Source organism: Siniperca chuatsi, linkage group LG15, assembly GCF_020085105.1.
Source record: "Siniperca chuatsi isolate FFG_IHB_CAS linkage group LG15, ASM2008510v1, whole genome shotgun sequence".
Taxonomy (NCBI): Eukaryota; Metazoa; Chordata; class Actinopteri; order Centrarchiformes; family Sinipercidae; genus Siniperca; species Siniperca chuatsi.
The window spans coordinates 22,743,069-22,763,496 of NC_058056.1; the positions used below are offsets into that span (position 1 = coordinate 22,743,069).

At 39.0% G+C, this 20,428-nt stretch overlaps 1 protein-coding gene across 2 annotated transcripts in view; it reads left to right on the forward strand.

Annotated features, from left to right (window-relative positions):
* Positions 1 to 20,428, forward strand: part of sos2 (son of sevenless homolog 2 (Drosophila)) — a 41,108-nt gene that overhangs the window by 1,297 nt on the left and 19,383 nt on the right. For both annotated transcript variants that reach the window (XM_044167402.1, XM_044167403.1), the window contains exons 2-7: positions 12,775 to 12,900; positions 13,166 to 13,297; positions 13,704 to 13,868; positions 14,012 to 14,218; positions 17,751 to 17,894; positions 20,130 to 20,240. In XM_044167402.1, the coding sequence (XP_044023337.1) occupies positions 12,775 to 12,900; positions 13,166 to 13,297; positions 13,704 to 13,868; positions 14,012 to 14,218; positions 17,751 to 17,894; positions 20,130 to 20,240 (885 nt within the window). The remainder of the gene's footprint in view (positions 1 to 12,774; positions 12,901 to 13,165; positions 13,298 to 13,703; positions 13,869 to 14,011; positions 14,219 to 17,750; positions 17,895 to 20,129; positions 20,241 to 20,428) is intronic.

A 20,428-nucleotide genomic window follows, 5' to 3' on the forward strand; every position in this document is an offset into this window, starting at 1 on the left:
TCATCTTCTGTGGCTGTTGACGTGTCTACAGTGTGTTTATTCAATAAGTCTATCAACCTAGTTCCCTATATTGACTTTTTTTCCCCCAGAACGTTTTTGAAGAAGTTGTTCAGTTTTGACCAGTTTGTACAGTGTCTTGATCTGGCGCTAGTGTTTCATAGTTTTGAGGATAAACAGGCTATTCTAATGACTTCCAGGGTGCTGAGGTTACCTCCAAGTTAAATACCACTGAAGCTGTCCTGGGACTGCTGCCTTGTAGCTGGAAGGGACTGTCAAACATCATTTGACGTGTGTGTGTGTTGCTGCCAACCTCAACCTTATTTGTTCCTCATTTCGTCTAACAGCAAAGATGTCTCATCCTTGCAGATACCTTGTACAGCTGTTTTAGGATGCTTACATGTCAAATTTCCCTCCCTTTTCCAAAGAAATGCAACTTAATTCTCATAAACCTAATTGAAACTTTCAAGGAAGGAAACATTTTAATTTTAATGTCCTTGCTCAGCACGACTAACCCGTATCAGTTCCTTTTTGACTGTCCCTCTCTTTCCCTTTTCTTGCATCATCTTGGTTTCTCCCTGTCATCACCAGGTTTATTTTTTGTTTTCTGACCCCCCCACCCCTTCTTCCCTCAGTCTGTACTCAGACTTGCAAACTCATGACAGTCTGGTTCTGAATGCTAACTGAAAACACAAAGTTATCGCTGCTTTTTAAGCTTCACTGTCAATTTTTTTGCCTTGCTGGTCAATTAGGTTACACGCAAAGCCGCATTGTTTAGACACTGAAAGATGCACAAAGCTCCGCATGCTGCTTTCCCTTTGAAATGGGTCTGTGTGTAAACCTATATGGTCCTGTCCAGATCCTTTCGTAGGTTTACGTGTCCTGATGTGGTTGGAGCTCAAAAGAGTCACTAATGGGTTAAGAGAGGGACCTAGACTGTTGTGGAAAAGCTGTGTTGTTGTGCAAAGTAGAGACAGGACATCTTTTGCTAAGTTTCCATACTGTTGGGATACCTGTGCTGTGCTTTGTAATACAAGCTCATGATGCAATGGTACATTAGGATGGCACAGTAAAAAGTGTTGCTCACCTTGGTGACCTGTAGGAGGTTTGAGCTCACCCAAACAGCAGCAAGCACATAACAAAAAAGAAACACTGAAAAATGTCCATTTATCACGGTTGAGCAATATTTATTTAAGAAGGACCTATCTGTCAGTTCTTGAACTCAAGACTCAGACTTGACTTGAACTAGACTACATGTTGTATACTTGTATACACAAAGTTGCTAGAGTAGAAACAGATGAAAGTACTGCAGACCGAGTTTATTTTGAAAGCATGAAAGATGCATGTCTGTACTCCAAAATAGAGTTTCTCAGTGTTACTAACGTTTTGTACTGTGCTTTGATGAAGTCTGTTAACTATCTGCATTGTTTAAAGCGCAGCTCATCAAGTGTTGCTGTCAGATCGGTTATTGACACACGATCTGCTCTTCCTTCCCTTTTATAGTGGTTTTGGATTTTTGTTAACATTATAAATTACCCCAAAAAGCTTTTAAACTTGTTATTTGACTGTGAATTACTACAATTTTAGTTTAAAAACAGTGCTTTCTCCATTTGGGCAACAAAGCCCTAAACCTGGTAAGGCAGGAACTTTATCAAATATTGTTATGACATATACTTTTAATGCAGTCATTTTAATAACACAAAGTGCCTGCATAAGTAGCCAGCCATGGAATTAGCCATGTAGCAACATCATGTTTATAAATAACACCACCCTTTTTCTGTCAGTTAGCTGTAGCACAGTAGAGATGGTGTGTGATGAATCAGGTGAAACTGAGAGAGCAGGTGGTGGGCTGTGGTGCCTCAGTTTCATTGTCTCAACTTGTTACACAACTGCCCGGAGGGAAAGCCTGTCAGAGATTGACGCAAGAGAGGTTTGTTATGGTTTTGATAGACTGTGACTCGCTGTTTTTCACAGCTGTCCACTGGGGGGTTTCCTTGTCAGAAGGAGCCATGGTGGATGACTCCACATTGAGAATGATTTTGATTGTTGTTTAGAGGCAGGATTAAAGAGAACCTGTTGATAGATAGACACTTCTCAGAGCAGAGAAGTAACTTTGTGATCAATACACCAGAGGGGTAGTTTTAAGAAGTGTCACCTTCAGCTGGTGGTTGATCACTTGCAGAATTGCCTGATAAATGACAGTTACCTAGCCACAGCCTATATTTACTGACATTTGACACATTTTCTGCAAAATCCCATGGAAATTAATTGCCAATAATCAATGTCACTTAAGTCTTTTATCAGTATTTGTTAGTTGCAGCTTTTCAAATCTGAGGCCTTCTCTGTTTTATATGATCATAAATTGGGTATTTTTGTATTTTGGACTGTTACTCAGACAGAAATTTAAAGACATCATCTGGGGCTCTTGGAATTTTATAAACAATTAATCGATTAATTGAAAAAATAATCAACAGATGAATTAATAATGAAAGTAATCGTTACCTGCGGGCCTGGATAATAGTGCTTAAGCACCATGGGCACTGTGATCTCTTTACATGTAAGACTTGCGAGTTTAACTGCACATCTGGAATGATGAGGTGCCTGGTAAAGGTGTGGAGCACCTGAGACTTGAAGTTGTAGCTTTAAGTTTATACTGTTCTGGGGTTGTAAGACAGCGACCATGAACCGCAACATCCCCAGTTTGAATCCTGTCAGCTCTCCAGTATCGTAGTATCGAAGCTCATCTTTCCAGTCACATATAGTTAGTTCACACACATGTGCAGCCATCTGTTTTTCTGTCTGTGTCGTTGATGTTCACTGTGACAATTCAATACCACGGAGGAATCCAATGGTTGTCTCCTAGCTACATCTGCGTGTCCTGGCTATTCTTGATCACTGCGGCTCGTGCCCGCTGCTATGCAAGAGCGTCATTTCGCCTCTGACATGCTTGTGTTGATGATAACTGTGCATTCCCCAGGGTCTGCTGTTTCACTGGCATCGAGAGACAGCCCAGAGCTTTGCTGGGTACAGTTTCATTCCATTGCCATGTTGAGTCAGCGCAGCACGATGCTGCTGAGTTTACGGGGCTTTGATCTTCGCTCCATGAGGCACAGGCCAACATTTAAAGCTGAGATTTGTCAGGTTACAAGCATACTTTGTTTTTGTGTGTGTGTGTGTGTGTGTGTGTGTGTGTTTTTAAATCTGAGTATTCAGTTAAAATTCTTACTGGGTGACTTTACAACAGGCCAAAACTTGCAACTTTTTTTAAAAATCTTTTTTAATTTTAGTGAGTTGGCTTTTGTCCAGGCTAGACAGAGCGGTTGACTTATTTACTTATTCCAAGACTGCACTCCACCACTCTACTGTATGAGCTCCAATCCAAACATGATAACAGATACTGCTCAAGAGTTGCCAAAAGTCTAGAAAATAAAGAGTTCATAAAGTATTTCTAAATATGACAAAGAAGCTACATTTATAAAGTGCCTGCTACCAGAAAGCAGTCTTGCCATGTTTATTTGTGTGTTTATTTCTATCACCTGATATCTATCTCATCTTTAATCTGTCATCAAGCTGGATAAAGAAACTTTCACTTTAAGGAGGTGACTGACCTGGTGACCTGAAGCGACTCTGCTGTGAGCTAACTTGGCAGTATTATACACTAAAAGGAATTACATTTGGCGCGTTCACAGACTGCTGCCACAATCAAATACCTGTATTGTCACTGCAGCTCCGTATGTTCATTCAATTTCATCCCTGTAAGATAAAGGAGGTTAGAAGTTATAGCTTGCAAGAAGTAAAATATAGTTATACTAAATAGTGTAACTTTATATATGCAGCCTGCAACCAGTCGTGTCCCCCTACCTGCTTTTAGAGCTTATTTGGGTATTTTGTGAATGTATTTTTTTGTGTGTGGGGTTGTAATTAAAATTTTATTTATTTAAGGAATTTTATGCCTTAATTACCAAATTGACAGTAGAGAGGTAACAGGAAATGAGGGGATGAAGAGTTCAGGAATGACATAATGCAACAAAGGTCCCAGCTGGACTCGAACCTGGGGAATTGTTGTTTATGGTCGGTGCCTTAACCTCTAAGGAACCAGGACATGCCTATTTTCATTTTTTTTTTCATTTTATTTAATTTTATCATAAGAATAAACAAGGACCAAATACTGTATATGCAGTATTCACGTCAGAAAGTCAATGGCCAGTTTGATGACTGACCTTCACATTTTATTGGTATTTGGTGGATGTTAATTTCTGCCCTTATGAACTCATGTGGAAATGTCTCTCTGGCTTTGCTGCAAAAACGCCAAGACAATAAATATACAGGGGGGGAAATAAAGCAGCTGGTGATCATTAGCGCTTCACCCATAGCAGTTATCACCTCTTTAATTAAAGTTGAATAAAAATATTACAAGTAGTGACATAATCTGCATCCCGTCGGTCTCATGCAGCACTTTGTCACGTCGCCGGGATTTGTGTGTTGATCGAACAGGATGTTCCTGGTAACAAGTTGCACTTCCTGTGCACCAGCCCCGGGCCGTCCACAGAGAGGAGCACAGGCGGAGAATCGGGCTGTTTAATACACACGTTCTCCACCCATCCCAGAATATTGAATCAAGTCTGTGATCATCACTTCGTCGTCAGATGGGGTCAGATGGAGGATGGGTGGAGGCAAGCAGGCAGGGGTCACTGGGTCAGGTCAGACTGGGTTCACGGCGAGGCCATGTGCTGTCGACGGCACGTCCACCAGCCATTGTCTTGACGTGAATGTGAGGAGGGCTAGCTCAATGTCTTGTTGTGTATGTGTTTGTTTGTCATCTACAGTATGTCTTTGTGCACGTTTTATTGCGTTTTTTTTTGCTGAGTCTGTATTTCTGTTTGTGTGTGTCCAAAGGATTCTGTTTATGTCTCTTTGTGTTTGTGTGTGTGTCTTGTATGTCTGCACCATGCATCTTTTGTGTGTGTGTGTGTGTGTGTGTGTGTTTTTATTTTTTGTGTGTGCGTGTGCCTGTTGTCTCTGAGTTGATCTCTGGCCTATGGTTCCCCAGACAGTCTGGTTGTAATGGCAGATGATGTCATGGCATGAATCACAAACAGTGACACATGCTCGGGTATAATAACAAGCCCCACCCCCACCTCTCCACACACACCAACACACACACACACAAGCCACATTACCTGCAACCTGAGCCTGATGCAGCCCCATATACACAGCCAGGAGAATAATCAATTGAATTAGAAATGTTAGCCCTGTATTAACGCTGTCCGGCCTCTATTATTACCTCCAACTTTTCTGTTCTTTTACCACCAGCACACACAACACCTGATCCTTCTTTGTGTTACAGTTGAGATGTGCATGTTTATTTTTATTTTTTTACTACACAAAGCTCAGTTTCAAGCTTAGTAAAAAGGTGACCTGCATGTCTTCATGGCGCCTATACATTGAGTTACTACACAGAATCTGAACTGCTTTTTCATATTTTGTGTACATGTATCAGCTCCTTGGTACATGAACTTGGCATCAACAAATTTGTTTCAGTTTCCACGACTAATACTATTGATGATGTCGCACTTTTGGGGTAATAAAATCTTCTTTTGAGGTAACATTTCTGTGGTTCGGAGATTTGGAGAAATGCTGTGTGTACTTTTCCACTTGAACGATCACATTTTTTCCCCTTCACTTTCACTTGTAAGCCACACAGTCTGCTCCATTGTTTTCTGTCAGATCTAATTAATTCAGCGTGTTGTGGCAGAGCATGTTACAGTTATGTTTAAGATACTGTGTGAATATACAGAATGTGACTAACGCACTTATACTCATGTAATATTTGGCATTTCGTGACCCTTGATGTGATAATGCCATCAGTTTCAAGAGGGTTTTATTAACATGCTAAAATTGCATCGGTTTTAGAAAATGACATTGGACCACTTCTGCTCTGTGTGTGGTCTACTTTTTGCGCTTTTGCTTCAAATGGAGACACTTATTTAGGACTGCAATTTAATTTCCATTATCGATTAATCTGTTGATTTGTTTTTTTCAGTCATTCAGTTTGTTTTGTCAGAAAATAGTAAAAAAAATAAAATAAATTGGCCACAATTTCCTAGAGCCCATGTCTTCAAATTGCTGGTTTTGTCTGCTCATCAGTCAAAAACCTAAAGACATTTAATTTACAGTGATATAAAACAGAAACAATTAGTTGATCATTTGATTAGTTGGTTGACATAAAACCAACCAAACAACTATTTTGATAATCCATTAACTGTTTAAATGTTTTTGCTTGAAAAATAACTTAATTATTCTCTGGTTCCAGCTTTTTGTGGGGATTTGCTGCTTTTGTCTGTTTTGTATTATAAACTGAATATTTTTGGGGTTTGGACAGTTAGTCGGACAGAACAAGACACTTGAAGACGTCACCTTACACTGGGTAATCGTGATTGACATTTCTTATTGTCTGACATTTAATACTCTAAATGATTAATCAGTTAAATGAGAAAAGCCCTACATTGAATTCTCACATTTTATGAAGCTATAACGAAGCATGACTTTAATGATTATACCATATCAAAATTGTTATAAATTTTTATCCATCAGCAGATTGATTGATTAACTAATCGTTTCAGCTCTAGTTGAATCATGCTGCAGTACTGGTGATGGTGCAGAGCCATTGGTCCATTTTTAAAGGACAGCCCTGTGTGTAATTTTACTGATAATGGCATTTAGTTCATTCATAGATCAGTTTTTCAGAATTATATTGAAGCACGTCTGCTCAGTGTGTGGTCTACTATTTGCACTTAAGCTAGAAATATATAAATGTTACTGCAAGGCGTTAAAACGTTCACCAGTTAGATTTTTTTCCTGGTAGTTTTTGTCTGCCTGTGAATCCTGGTTTTCCCTCTCCTGGCTTTGGCTCTGCTCCAGTTTGTTTGTTTGTTTGTGTGTGTGTGTGTGTGTGTGTGTGTGTGGTATGAGCCTGCTGCTGCTGCCTCCTCGTACACGCACATCAATACCTCTCAGTCTGCTGCTATGATCTGCTCTCCCGGGGCTTCGCTCTGTGTGGGTAGAGAAAAAGGCGGGGGGGGGGGGAGAATGAGCGAGCACTGGGACTTCCTGTACGCTAACCTTCCCTTCTTAATGGAGCTGACCCATGAAACTGAACACCTTAACGTGGCACAGGAGGACATGCATGAAAGCGTACATATGATCGAGATTCTGTTCATTTTAATGTATTTGCCGACATGCAGTGGTAGAGTGGGAAATTAGTAAGCCTCCAGCTAAGGATTATTTTCATTATCGATTCATCTCTAGACTATTTTTTTGATTAATCGACCAATTGTTTCATCAATAAAATGTCATACAATTTGTTTTGTCTAAAAAAACTAAATTTACAATTGCCAGTGGCAATATATACAATGAGACAATATACATACATTTGTCTACTATGAGAGATTTTGCCATCCAGTTTAGGGCTGCAAATGACAAAAAATGACTATTTTTCTCAATTAATTGTTTTTTCTGTAAAATGTCAGAAAGAAGTGAAATGTGCTATATTCAGTTTTCTCTCATATGTGAAAGAGAGAGGCCGCAAATCCTCATATTTGAGAAGCTGGAACCAGCAAATATTTTGAATTTTTGCTAGAAAAATTACCTAAACAATTATTCAATGATTAAAATAATTGCTGATTACTTTTCTGTTGATCAACAAATCAGTTAATGGACAAATGGTCTCAGGTAACTATCCCTTTAACGTCTCTGGATGTATTAAATCATTGTGGACAATGTTGCAAATCAGTAAGTAGGACAGCTTAATGGCAATATTGGATTGTTTCAGCTCTGATATCTATCTATCTATCTATCTATCTATCTATCTATCTATCTATCTATCTATCTATCTATCTATCTATCTATCTATCTATCTATCTATCTATCTATCTATCTATCTATCTATCTATCTATCTATCTATCTATCTATCTATCTATCTATCTATCTATCTATCTATCTATCTATCTATCTATCTATCTATCTATCTATCTATCTATCTATCTATCTATCTATCTATCTATCTATCTATCTATCTATCTATCTATCTATCTATCTATCTATCTATCTATCTATCTATCTGAGCTGAAACAATTAGTTAATTATTCACTTAGTTGATCAACAGAAAATTTTCAATTTTTTTATGTTATTTTTAAAGCAAAAATTCACAGGTTCCAGCTTCTCAATTGTCAATATTTGCTGATGTTCTTAGTCTTCTGTGATAGGAAACTAAATATATTTGGTTCTGGACTGTTGGTTGGACAAAACAAGCACTTTGAAGACATCACCTTGGGTGCTGAACATTGTGATGTTCAACGCTCATTTTGCTATGCATAATGGGTGATAATTTTGACATTTACACCAAATTCCTTGGTGAATCTGTTGTCTTGAGCATATTTCATTTGGTGCACATTCAAAGTACTGAGGGAGGATGTTTTGAATTCTGCAGCCATAGTGCTTCTGCAAGGAAAATGTTGTTTTTTGCTACCATGAGAAACCCAGTGCCCCTTGTCCATGATGTTTTGAGTGCTTTTCAAATTCAGGAGTTCCCTTGCTATTTTTCCACTCAGTTGCTTTCACTTTTCTTGGCTTACTTCAGTGTCCGCCGCCAACTATATTAGACCATGTTACATCCATCAGCCATTAGGATCAAGTTGCAGTGGTACTGAGCTGCAGTCATACCTGCACATGGCCCTGCTCGGCTTTCAGTCCTCAGTTTAGATGCCATCATCAAGCAGAACTGACAGATTCACTGGGAGCAGCTCGCCAACAGGACATCTTTGTCATTTCAAACCAGAGGTTCAGTCAGTAAACCTGATTTATTAAATGCTTTCTATAACTTTTTTTTCACTAACTAATTTACTCACAAAGCCGAAAAGGCTGCAACTAATGATTATTTTCTTGATTAATAGGTTGGTGTGTAAAATTTCAGAAAATAGTGACAAATACCCAAAGTGACATGTTTTCAATGTCTCGTTATGTCCAACCAACAGTCCAAAAACCAAAAGATATTCAGTTAATTATTGTATAAGACTAAGAAAACTAGAAAATATTTACATTTATTAGACTTGGACTACTGAATTTTTGTCACTTTTACAAAAAAAAACATCTTAAATGATTAAGTGATTATCAAAATTTTTGCAGATTAATCCAAATCCCAAACATATTCAGTTTATTAGTATTGAAAACCAAGGGACACCAAAAAATATTCTCATTTGAGAAGCTGGAACCAGTGAGTTTTGGGCATTTTTACTTATGATATATTTACTTAAACAATCAGTCGATTATCAAAATTGTTGCAGTTTAATTTTCTATTAATTGACTAATTGTTTCAGCTCTACAAGCAGGAAAAGTACGGAGTTTCTTGTGTTGTAGTACCACAGAAGGATACCTTTTATAGCAGTGTTACAGTTGCATGTACTGAATTTGAATTCACTTTCAATTGTCTTTTTATTCAAATTACATTCAGATTTGTGTATTTTTGTAGCTGTCTCCCATCCTGACATTGTTTGAGATAGACGACACTTGTTGGATGTGGGCCTCTCAGAAACGGGCCAACTATTCTGTGAATGGAGTCAGGGGAAACCCCCGTAGTTTCAGTGTGATGACTCACAGCTCCTGGTGTCCTGTGGAATTTGGTCAAGTGCCTATTTGCGGTCAAAAGGATATATCTCATAACCTACTTCTGCTTTGATAGATATTTTTTCCAAGTAGAGTTAATACGTGTGGCTTATTTATAACTGTTAGGTCTTGTGAGTGTGCATCAAAACACAATAACGTACAGAAACGTAAGCGAGGCCAAGCTGTGGCTTCAGATTTTCCAGCTCCTCTTGTTTTAAAAAGCATCTGAATGTAGTTTATGAATCAGAATTTGAATCCAAAACAGATCTAGGAAAACAGGGGGTCTTTTGTAATCCCCTAAGTGAGAATTTCACCTTCCTCTCTCTACTCTCTGGTTTATGATTTTATCTCAAACAAATGAACTCAAACTGAGGGGACATCCTGCTCATCGCTGCATCTCTGTTAAGTCAGAGCACAAGAATGCATGACGCTCGGTCTTGCATTGACCTTTTAACTCTCCTCTCACATTCCTTAATCCGGGGGCAATGTTTTGTCATCATAATGCCTCACTTTACTATATGCCAGTGTAGGGCTGGGCGATATGGCAAAAACGCTCACGATCATTTTTTCCATATTGACCAATATCGATATTTTTCATGATATATAATTTGATAATGCTGCCAGTTTGAAGAGTATCCTGATAATGACTGAAGCCTGAAGAAAACTAAGGGGTTAAACTTTAGAATACACCTTATTAACATAAAAAACAGAATTTCATAATGTAAACCTTTTAACTGTGCAAACATGGCTTGGTTTAGAATATATTTTGTGATAAAAGAATACATTGAATAACATCTAAATGTAAACATTTAACGTTGCAAACATTGATTGTTGTTTTGGTACAGCCCGTATAGGTTGGCACCAACCGACGGCATATTTTGTCTTAATCTGCGCTTCGTCACTTTTGAGATATCCAAACCAATTCCAGATAATTGACATCATACTAACTTTTTTTGTCAACAATTTCCTCAGCTTTGGAGGACAATGTGAGTTTACCATCGCTTTCGTGCCCCTCGGTTCGACAAATTTTTTCCACTTTCACATCCACTTTCTTCACCGGTAGCTCAAACAATGCTTTGCGGTAGGAAATGGGCGTGTACTTTGAGGTACTAGCCAAAAACTGCAGACTGACTGGCTGTTATCCAGTTTATTTCTGCTGTGTTGTAGGCTGTTAGATCTATCCATATTGAGTAAAAAATGTCCAGACATTATCATCGTTATTGACATAAATTTTATCACGATCCCGTATCAAGATCGTTATATCGCCCAGCTCTGCCAGGGTAATTCCATCACTAGCATGTGAACAGGCCTGGCTTTTGTGAGTGGAGAGTAAATGTTAGGCTTTCCATGCACCTCTCTCCTCTCGTTCTCCTCCTCTAAGTCAGCTTTGGGTGCTATAATAGTATCTCAACTGACAGCATTCCTGCAAAAGGGCACGGCCCGAATGACGACAACTTTTGGGCGGTTGGAGGGTGGTTCGGGGGTGTTTTTCTCTTTCCAATTGTAGACCTGATGATGCCACGCCTTCTCTGCTGCTACCTAAAACCACACCTTCTGGCAGGCAGGTTCCACCCTCAGGAATCCCACCACTGAGAAAGCCTGGATAGCAGAAGAGACCGTTTAAATGCATGTCTTTTTCCCCTTTTTATGGAGTTGATATTTGTTGACAGATTTATTGTTTAGCAGTGTCTTGCAGCTTAATTTGAAATATATAATTGTCTTCATGGAGAGTGGATTTATGTGTGTTGCCAGATTTTACAGGAAGATTTGTGTGCTATAGCCCAAAATGACAAATCTTGCATTCTTCATCACTGCAGACAAAGCATTTCATATGTTTAATATGTTTTAGATATATACCTGCATCCCAGGCAGCCATTTTTACTCATTCTTTTCAGTGCAGAAAAAAAAAAATTAACATCCAAACTTGCTTGAGAGATGTAATCCTTCACAGTAAACATTTAGTTGGCTTCATATTTCTTAATTTTGCTTAATTTTATTTATATTTTATGTATATTTTATTTTAGCAGGCAGAGTTTTGAAAACTTTGCCTTGGGGGTGCATTCAAGGACACACAAACATCTAAGAGACTTCTGAGTCAGGTGCCAAAAAGTGTTGCATTCGTGAGTTATGTTTTCGCAAAATCATATCAGATGTCACAATGTGGTAATTGAGAATAAATTGTGTGAATTTGGTTGTTTTCTGTCTATAAAGTCACAGTGTAACGCAGTTAAATGGTATCTTCCGTGGTGTGATGTCCGTGATGATCCTAGTGAATTGTGATATGCAGGCGGAGTACAGTTATGAGAGGGATCCAGATTTGATCGGATCGCTCATATAATTTGTAAGGTTTAGCAAATACAGCACAATACGGAGCTGTAAAGGACTGTTGGCCTCCACCCACACCTCCGTTAGTCAGGGACACATGATTAGAACTTAGGGGAAAAATATTGAAAAAAAAAAAAAAATATATATATATATATATATATATATATATATATATATATATATATATATATATATATATATATATATATATATATATTTTTATTTATTTTTATTTATTTTTTATTTTACTCTTTGATAGCCAGCTCTCGGATGTCTGAGCTTCCTTGAAAGCAACAACAAGAATGTGTTATTTAAATGCTTCCTGCTGTAGTAAGTGTATTACCAGGTGAAAAAAGTAACCAAATGTTCACTGTGATGAATTGCTGAAATCAGCGTGCCTCTGCACGTTGATTTTCACGCTGTTGTGAAATAAAATTACGTAGAATTTGTAGGCACTGGGCTGAAACATGCAAAAACCACCAATATTACCCTTTAAGACCAAGAGAAGGTGTTTGTCTTCAATCAGTCATTCCCTGTATTTGCTGTCTTGACGTCATTAAATGTGACCCGAGCCTAACTGAGGTGCATCATACCAGGTGTTGCGATCAGTTTCACATATTACACAGTTTCAGTTTACATCATGTGAACGGTGTAGAAGAGAATGTTTTTCATTTTCTTAGAGAAGATGAAAGCTGATGAAAACCAAAGTCAAACCTCAAACACTTCTACCAGTTTTTAGGTTACAGGATGCTCTTTCAACCATCTTGCACTTGTTTGTCTCTAACATTCAGGTACAGAAGCAGGTCCACCCAAACCTCTTGGCGAAGGAGGACGCCCTGCAGCACATTGAGGAGCTGATCCTGCAGCTGCTCAACATGCTGTGTGTGGCCCAGCCTCGCTCCGTGCAGGATGTAGAGGTAAGGCATTCTACGGAGCACGTAAATTCATAATATGTTGTAAAATTTACAAAATGCATAGGTGTGGAAGTTGAGATTCAGCTTAACTGTTAGTAACTTAAACAGATTTCCATTTTTTTGTCCTAAAATCTTACAGTTAGGAAGCGTGTGCTACTACAGCAGCATTCCAAATAACTAATTGAATACTTCTGTGTGATGCAGCTTTCAATCATCTTAATGCTTCCAAATTTATCAAGTGTTAAGAGAATAATTTCCCTCTTTCCAGGAACGGGTCCAGAAAACTTTCCCCCACCCTATAGATAAGTGGGCGATTGCCGACGCCCAGTCAGCTATCGAGAAACGCAAGAGGAGAAACCCCTTACTACTTCCTGTGGACAAGATTCACCCACTGCTTAAGGTAAAGACCCCTGAAGCTCCATAAAGCTTTACACTCCAAAATTATGCATTTTTTTTTGGTAAACAAACTTGGTAAAAACAAAAGTTTAATATTGTCATTTAGTCTTACCAAAAGTATGAAGCTTGAATGGCATGTTTCAGTTCACATAATCTGGACTGTAGCAGTGTTAACATTCTTATAAGACACAGTCAACTCTGATGCAAGTGCCAGAAAGTTGCGGCAGTTGCTGGGAAATATTTATAATCTAATTTATCTTGTTTTGACAGCTTGGTTCAGACTAATTAAATTGCCCTGAACTGATGTGGTCCTTCATGCAGGTTCAGACAGACATTAAGAATTTTAACTGATTGACCCCTGTGTAATACTTACTGTATTGTTTTTATTCTGATGTTGTTTTTCCCAACAGGAGGTTTTGGGCTATAAAGTGGACTACCATGTTTCCCTGTACATCGTGGCTGTGCTTGAATACATATCGGCAGACATACTGAAACTGGCAGGCAACTATGTTGGAAACATTCGGCACTATGAAATCAGCCAGCAGGACATCAAGGTGTCCATGTGCGCAGACAAGGTGAGTATTTGTGAGGAAAGGAAAAGACACTCATGTACAGCACCCAGATTGATAGATGCATGTTCTGGGCGTTTGTGAAACATAAAGGACAAAGGAATTGCTTTGACCCTGATTGATTGATCGTTTTTGCTGTTTATTTCCAGGTGTTGATGGACATGTTTGACCAGGAGGAGGACATCGGCTTGATGTCTCAGTGCACTGAGGAGCCGTCGTCCTCTGGGGAGCTCACGTACGACGACCTGGTAAGGCTTGAAATCGCAGAGGAGCGGCAGTACCTGCGAGAGCTCGACCTCATCATCAAAGTGTTCCGCCATCACTTCCTGTCCAACCCCAAAATCTTCACGCCTCAGGTGAGGAAGGATTAATAAAAAAAAAAACTGTCACATTGCAATATTGTTTATTTCTCGATTTGGAGTTTGATCAAAGGAGGAATTGTTTCAAATCTGTCACTCATGTAAACATGCTGGTGTTCAGAATCACTGATCAAAATTCTTGGAATACAGAGTAAACTCTAATCATTATGATCCTGTTTTTTACATGTGCTGAAAAGGGGTTCCACCAACTACTAAAACCATTATTTGGAGCTGTGGGCAGTAGTTGACTATATGTGGATAGAGTTACAGAAGTTAGTTTCTAAAACACAAATGCCAGGGTGTATTTACACGGTTTCTATGACATTCATTCTGGTGTGGTGCCACGTCAACCCACAATCAAAATTTTTCCATATTTATCAATATTTACCAGCACATTGTCACATTAAGAGCCCAATTACTTTTTTTACTATACTATTCCATTGCTACGGTAAGATAGATATCATTTATGAGGCTACTGTTGATAATAACAACACTTCCTGAATATGTTTTATAATAAATGTTTTTTTTTTTAATGTGAAGGCCGAGGTTGGCCTTTTACTGTGAAACAACCACAAGTAGTGGTGACAATGCTAGCAAGGTTAGCTAACAAAAGCTTGACTTGTCACGCAGTGAGGTTTATCTTAAACACCTTTTATTGGGAATACTCTTTGAAGCTTTTTGTGGATAAATCAGATTGTTATCACCTCTCAGAGCAGATCAGAAAACACAGACTGACAACAATTAACTTTTTACTAGTAAGACTAGTATATTACTAGACTAGTAATATACTACATAAGAAACTGTGGCTGTTGTGTATTAAACAAGTGTAAAATAATGGTTACTCCACCATGTTGTTATTATTAGATTAAAAAGACAATCAATAACCCCTTGTAAAACGACCCACCATCACTCCCCAACAGATTTATTCACCTAAAGCTGCTGGATACTAATGAAAGGTATAAAGACTCTAACTCTTGTGATGAAAACAGTAGCTGCGGCCAGTTTACTCTAAATCCAGCTTATAAACAAACAGTCAAGTTTCCAACTGAATTCTGTAAACCTAATTACAAAGCCATTTCTGTGAAATCCATGATAAGACCATTTAAAGATTACAACTGTAATCGGCTAACTGGTAATCAGCATCGGAAAGCACTTTGAAACACCCAAACATATGACGTCTTGACAGTTGTGTTTTTCCTGTTTCCCTGTAAGTAATTTGAATATTGCTTTGATACCTTGAGAAACTGAAACTTGCCAGTTTAAGGTTCCTCCACACTGCAGACAGAACCAATGCCAAGTTACTCTCAAATTATCTGAGATTAAAGACATTTGTCTTTTCTAATGGACAGTTAGAGCAATCATCCTGTATGTGGAAGGTCACACACGCGAGTCTTGGAACAGCCACTATGTCCAGGCCTGATTTATTTAAAAAAAAAAAAGCTCCAACAATTTTGTACCATCTCCTGAGGCACCACCCATGCTGTCTGACCCCTCCAGTAAACAGCCCAGTAATATCTATCCCAGAGGGTTAACCAAAGAAACAAATTGCTAATTGCACTGTGTCTAATATGGCAATTATTACTTAGTACTCTCAATTCTCTAAAAAAGAAATAAAGTATGGTTAGGGGTAAGGAGTTGAACAGTGGGTCTACGGGTTGAGAAGACGTGAATGGAAAGTTGAGTTTAATGGGTCACTGCGGCTTTGCATATTTTGGGTTGGGTAATTTGTGGTATCATTTGGGTGAGGAGGATAAACCTTTGTGAGGCCCAGTGGAATGCAGAGCATGTAATTATGTTGAGACAGGAACAACATCTGCAGCCCTCGCTAAAATAACCTCAATTATGTCTGTTGAAACACAGCATAATCTGAAATTACTTGGGAGATGTCAAGAAAGTGTTAGGTCAAATAATGACAGGACTGAACTTCTATTTAGACTTGAGCAGTCAATAATCACTCTGTGCTATTTTCGGGTTCTCATCTGCTTGACTAATGATTTCCTCAGGCAAATTAAGCCTGTTCTTATTGTTTAGAGCTCGCCACTATTTTTTTAGCGTTTATTTATCCAAGGGAGGTAGGCCAAGAATGGGAGCTCTTTCAGCAACAGCCTGCTACACGCTCGTATGGTTAAATACCCTCCGTGTGTTTACATGCACTGAAGTAACCTGGTTGTTGTTGGTTTCCTGTGGTATGATGATTTCTTAAATGTCATTTAAAGAAAAGCCTTGTTTCTTTTATTAGTGTAAGGCAGGGGTTTTCAAAGTCTGACACTGTGGGGCCCCTCCCTTCAGACAAAATTGAGACAGTGTTTACATTTACTTTGTTTACATTTGCGCCATTTAAAAAAAGTACTAGCTATTAACAGTTCCTGTTTGCAATGTACACATTAATATATAGTCAACTAGCACTGGATTACTTTGATACTAAAGAAAACTTAATAATAATTAATTCTCAAGCAAATTCTGGAGTTATAAGGCGCATTTCATTCCTGTGGTTTCTAAGCAGATTTATGGACATTTATTCACAGTGAAGATTGGAGACAATGAAAGTCCCACTGAATCTAAAAATATGTGCATCATGTCTGTGTGTTCAGATTTGACTGAGTTATGACTCCAAGAAGGAGTGCGATTTATGACACAAATTGCTGCAATCGGGCGATAAGGGTTTTAAAGTACCTTAATTGCCTTCATGAGCTGTGTATCACACCCACTACTGCAGCTCCAACTGCTGGCCGTGTTGATAAGCGGGCCAAATCAGCGGGCGAACTACAATAACTAACTTCCTGTTGTTTTTAGAACATCGGCACGCACCAGTCCTTTATATCTCAGACAGTATCTTTGCCTCACATCTCTGCCTTCACGGATTGAGAGAAACATGGTTGACAAAGCGAGATATTTGCAGGAAAAACATGACTTCTTGGTCATGTAGACGCTGAAGCGGATCTCTTGACAAGATTTTTTTACAAGCATGTATGTGCTTGAATAAGACTTAAGACAGGTGTGGTGGGATGAAAGGAAAGATCCTCAGTCATAGAGGTTCATCCGTGCATCAAAAATAATTAAATCCAAAGTTACCCAGTTTGTTGTGTGCAACGTAGTCTTTCTCATCCTGGATATAATAGTCTTTGATCTCTAATCATTGAGCCGGATGAGCACATTTTCAGTGACACCTTAAAGGAGTACTGATTTAGCATTGCACCCCTATAACATTGTCAGAATCGTGATGATCAAAATCAACACAGCAGAACCAGAGATATCATCTTTTTTTACCATGCATTCTTCTTCCTTGTCAAAGCCTGGCACCTACATTACCCAAAATGCAACTTGAATCAAGTGTAATCAAGTAAACAGACTTAGATGTGTAAAATGGGTGGAGTTCCCCTTTAAAACTAAAAGGAGGTAAATAGGGTGTAATTAGTCTCTCTCCCTACAATAGACTATCTGGTTTAAGGATTCAGTCTAGCCACCCTCTGGACTCAAACTTATCTTTGTAACCTTTAATCATCGTGCCTCATGTTGTCCTGTTGTGTAGGATGTGGAGGTGATCTTCAGTAACATCCTGGACATCCACGAGCTGACGGTGAAGCTGCTCGGACTGATAGAGGATGCCGTGGAGATGACAGCTGATGGCAGCCCTCATCCTCTGGTGGGCAGCTGCTTTGAAGATCTAGCAGAGGTATGAAGCTTTTCTGACTTGAAAACCTTAAAACTCACTAGTTCAAAATGTGTGCTGCCAGATTTATCTGACCTCCCACTAATCTGAGCATGAATTACTTGAATTGCCAGGGGAATTAAATGCATGGAAATTTGTTCTAGTAGTGATACTGCTAAGAAATGTTGACAAGGTTTATAAACAATTACACAGGCGCTTGGTTTCTACAGGTTGAGATTTAATTTGGGGGGGTCGTGATGGTCAAACAAACAAAAAACAGTGACACCAAACTCTTTAGAGTTGAGAGTTACATTCCTGAGCTAAAAACCTGTATAAGGTGATACATGGCGTGCAACTGATTTAATGAAGTACATTTTCCCACACTGATCAAAGGAAGGAATAATAAAGACAAATAATATGTATCTCCGCCAAGGAGTTTATGTTTTCGGTGCCGTTTGTCTGTCAGCAGGATTACGGAAAAAGTACTGGCCTGATTTTTCATGAAACTTGGTGGAAAGCATAGTCCAAGGAAGAACCCATAAAATTTTGGAGCGGGTCCGAATCATGGGGCGGATACACAAATTATTTTTCACTTTCGTTAACATTGCGAGATAGGTCAAATGTAACACCTGTGTCTAGCAAAATTAACTGAATTCATTGCGCATGCGCGAACCTGTCATAATTAAAGTGAATGGTGATGTAGAAACAAATGCAGCAGGTATGTAAGAAATGAGCAATCAGGGATGTGATTTATTTATTTATTTATTTATTTTTTCCCGATTAACGAGGAATTCCTGATTTTCCGACCTGAAAATCTGACCCATGTGAATCATGCAGATCTGTAAAAAAAAATAATAATAATTTTTACGGTCACACCAGCTTCTCTGTCCTTTTAACCGAGGGTGTGGCTCAGCTCCTACATACGCTCGAAAACCTAACACACACACACACATGCGCGCACAGCGGACAGCAGAGCAGAGAGGCCGCGGTGGAGACAGTGAACCAAGTGAAGTGAAGGTAACGGAAAAAGTAGAAAAGCGATATTTCTGTTACCTGCTTTGTCCGCAGTTATTGTTGTTAGAACCACAAAGCGCTTGTTTGACAAACTGTATTTCTAATACTTTTGGAAATATATCAAGACATATATAGTGGTTGCTCTTGCAGATTTGCATATCATGGAAGACTGGACTATTGGCCTTAGTGGAGGTCTGCGCTCTCCAACTGCCCTTCTAGTTATTATTCCTTTTTATTTCCTTTTATGGGGGGAAATCTATTTGAGTGGGCTGCCCAAAAACAGTTCTTTCTATGAGAAACACGTCACTACTTAAAAATGTAAAACGGTGCTAACAGAAAGCGAATAACAAACTAAAATGTGTAAAATTTTTGTTCAATTTGTCAATAAAAGAGTTGGCGTTGCACTTCTTTGAATGCACTAGGGTTAGCCTGGGAACCAGACGAATCTGCCAAGCTCATGTTTCATTTGCTCTGGCAGGTACGTCTAGCCCCTCTCCCATTCAAACAGAGTTCCACCCACCCTGAATTCGGTGGGGCCAATCACAGCCGTTTATCTAATATGGGAGAGTAGTTACTGGTCCAGTACTGGTACACGCCACACATTTCGCTACTCTGATTGGTTGATACAGCACAAATCACCCGGCTCACGAAACTCGAAAGTTTGTGACCAAGCTGCCATTTTTTTCCTGCTCAGCACGTTTTGTTGCTCTGATTGGTTGTAGGTCTTTCCAATTGTGTCCAGAGGCATTTTGGTCTGCACCTGTTGATAACGCCCCTTTTGAAACTGAAAATGAACTGAGAGGTTCCAGACTAATACGCATTTGCAAATTAGTCTGGCGATGCCAGGCTACACTAGGGTGACAAGGAACCTCAAGTCCTAGTTTTTCTACTAACCCCATACTTAACCCCCATACCACCCACATACATATAGAGAAAACATGTACATGTATTTTTTTTTCTTATTTACATCATCCTAATTAACAGTTGAAAAACTTAAAGCACATCCTAGGCAGTAAACACTATGTTTGCAACTTTTACTAGGCAGTTTGTAAGTCATATGTTCCATTAAGCAAACTGGTAAATACTGTAAATTATCAGCGCAACTGTTATTCTTTCAAATTCAAGCAGCTAATGTTAAGCATGGGATGTTAGCTTGCATCTGAGCATCCTCATCATCATGTAAGAATACTGTCAGTGACACAGGTGTCGTCGTTAACTCTTGAGTTATTCTCTCCATGTCTATAGGAGCAGGCGTTTGACCCCTACGAGACCCTGTCTCAGGACATCCTCAGTAAGGATTTCCACGAGCACTTCAACAACTTGATGGCACGGTCAACCGCCGGCCTCTACTTCCAGGTAAGATGTTCATATTGGCCAGAGACTGACATTTGATACATTAGCTCCTGAGGAGCTAATAGAAAATGTGAAAATGACTTGGGCTGGGCTGGTTTGGGATATACCATACAGAAAAGTCGGGGAAAAAGAACAAAAAGAAATGTTCTGCTCATGATTTTCCACATTTTGGGATATGTCCCTTGTAATCT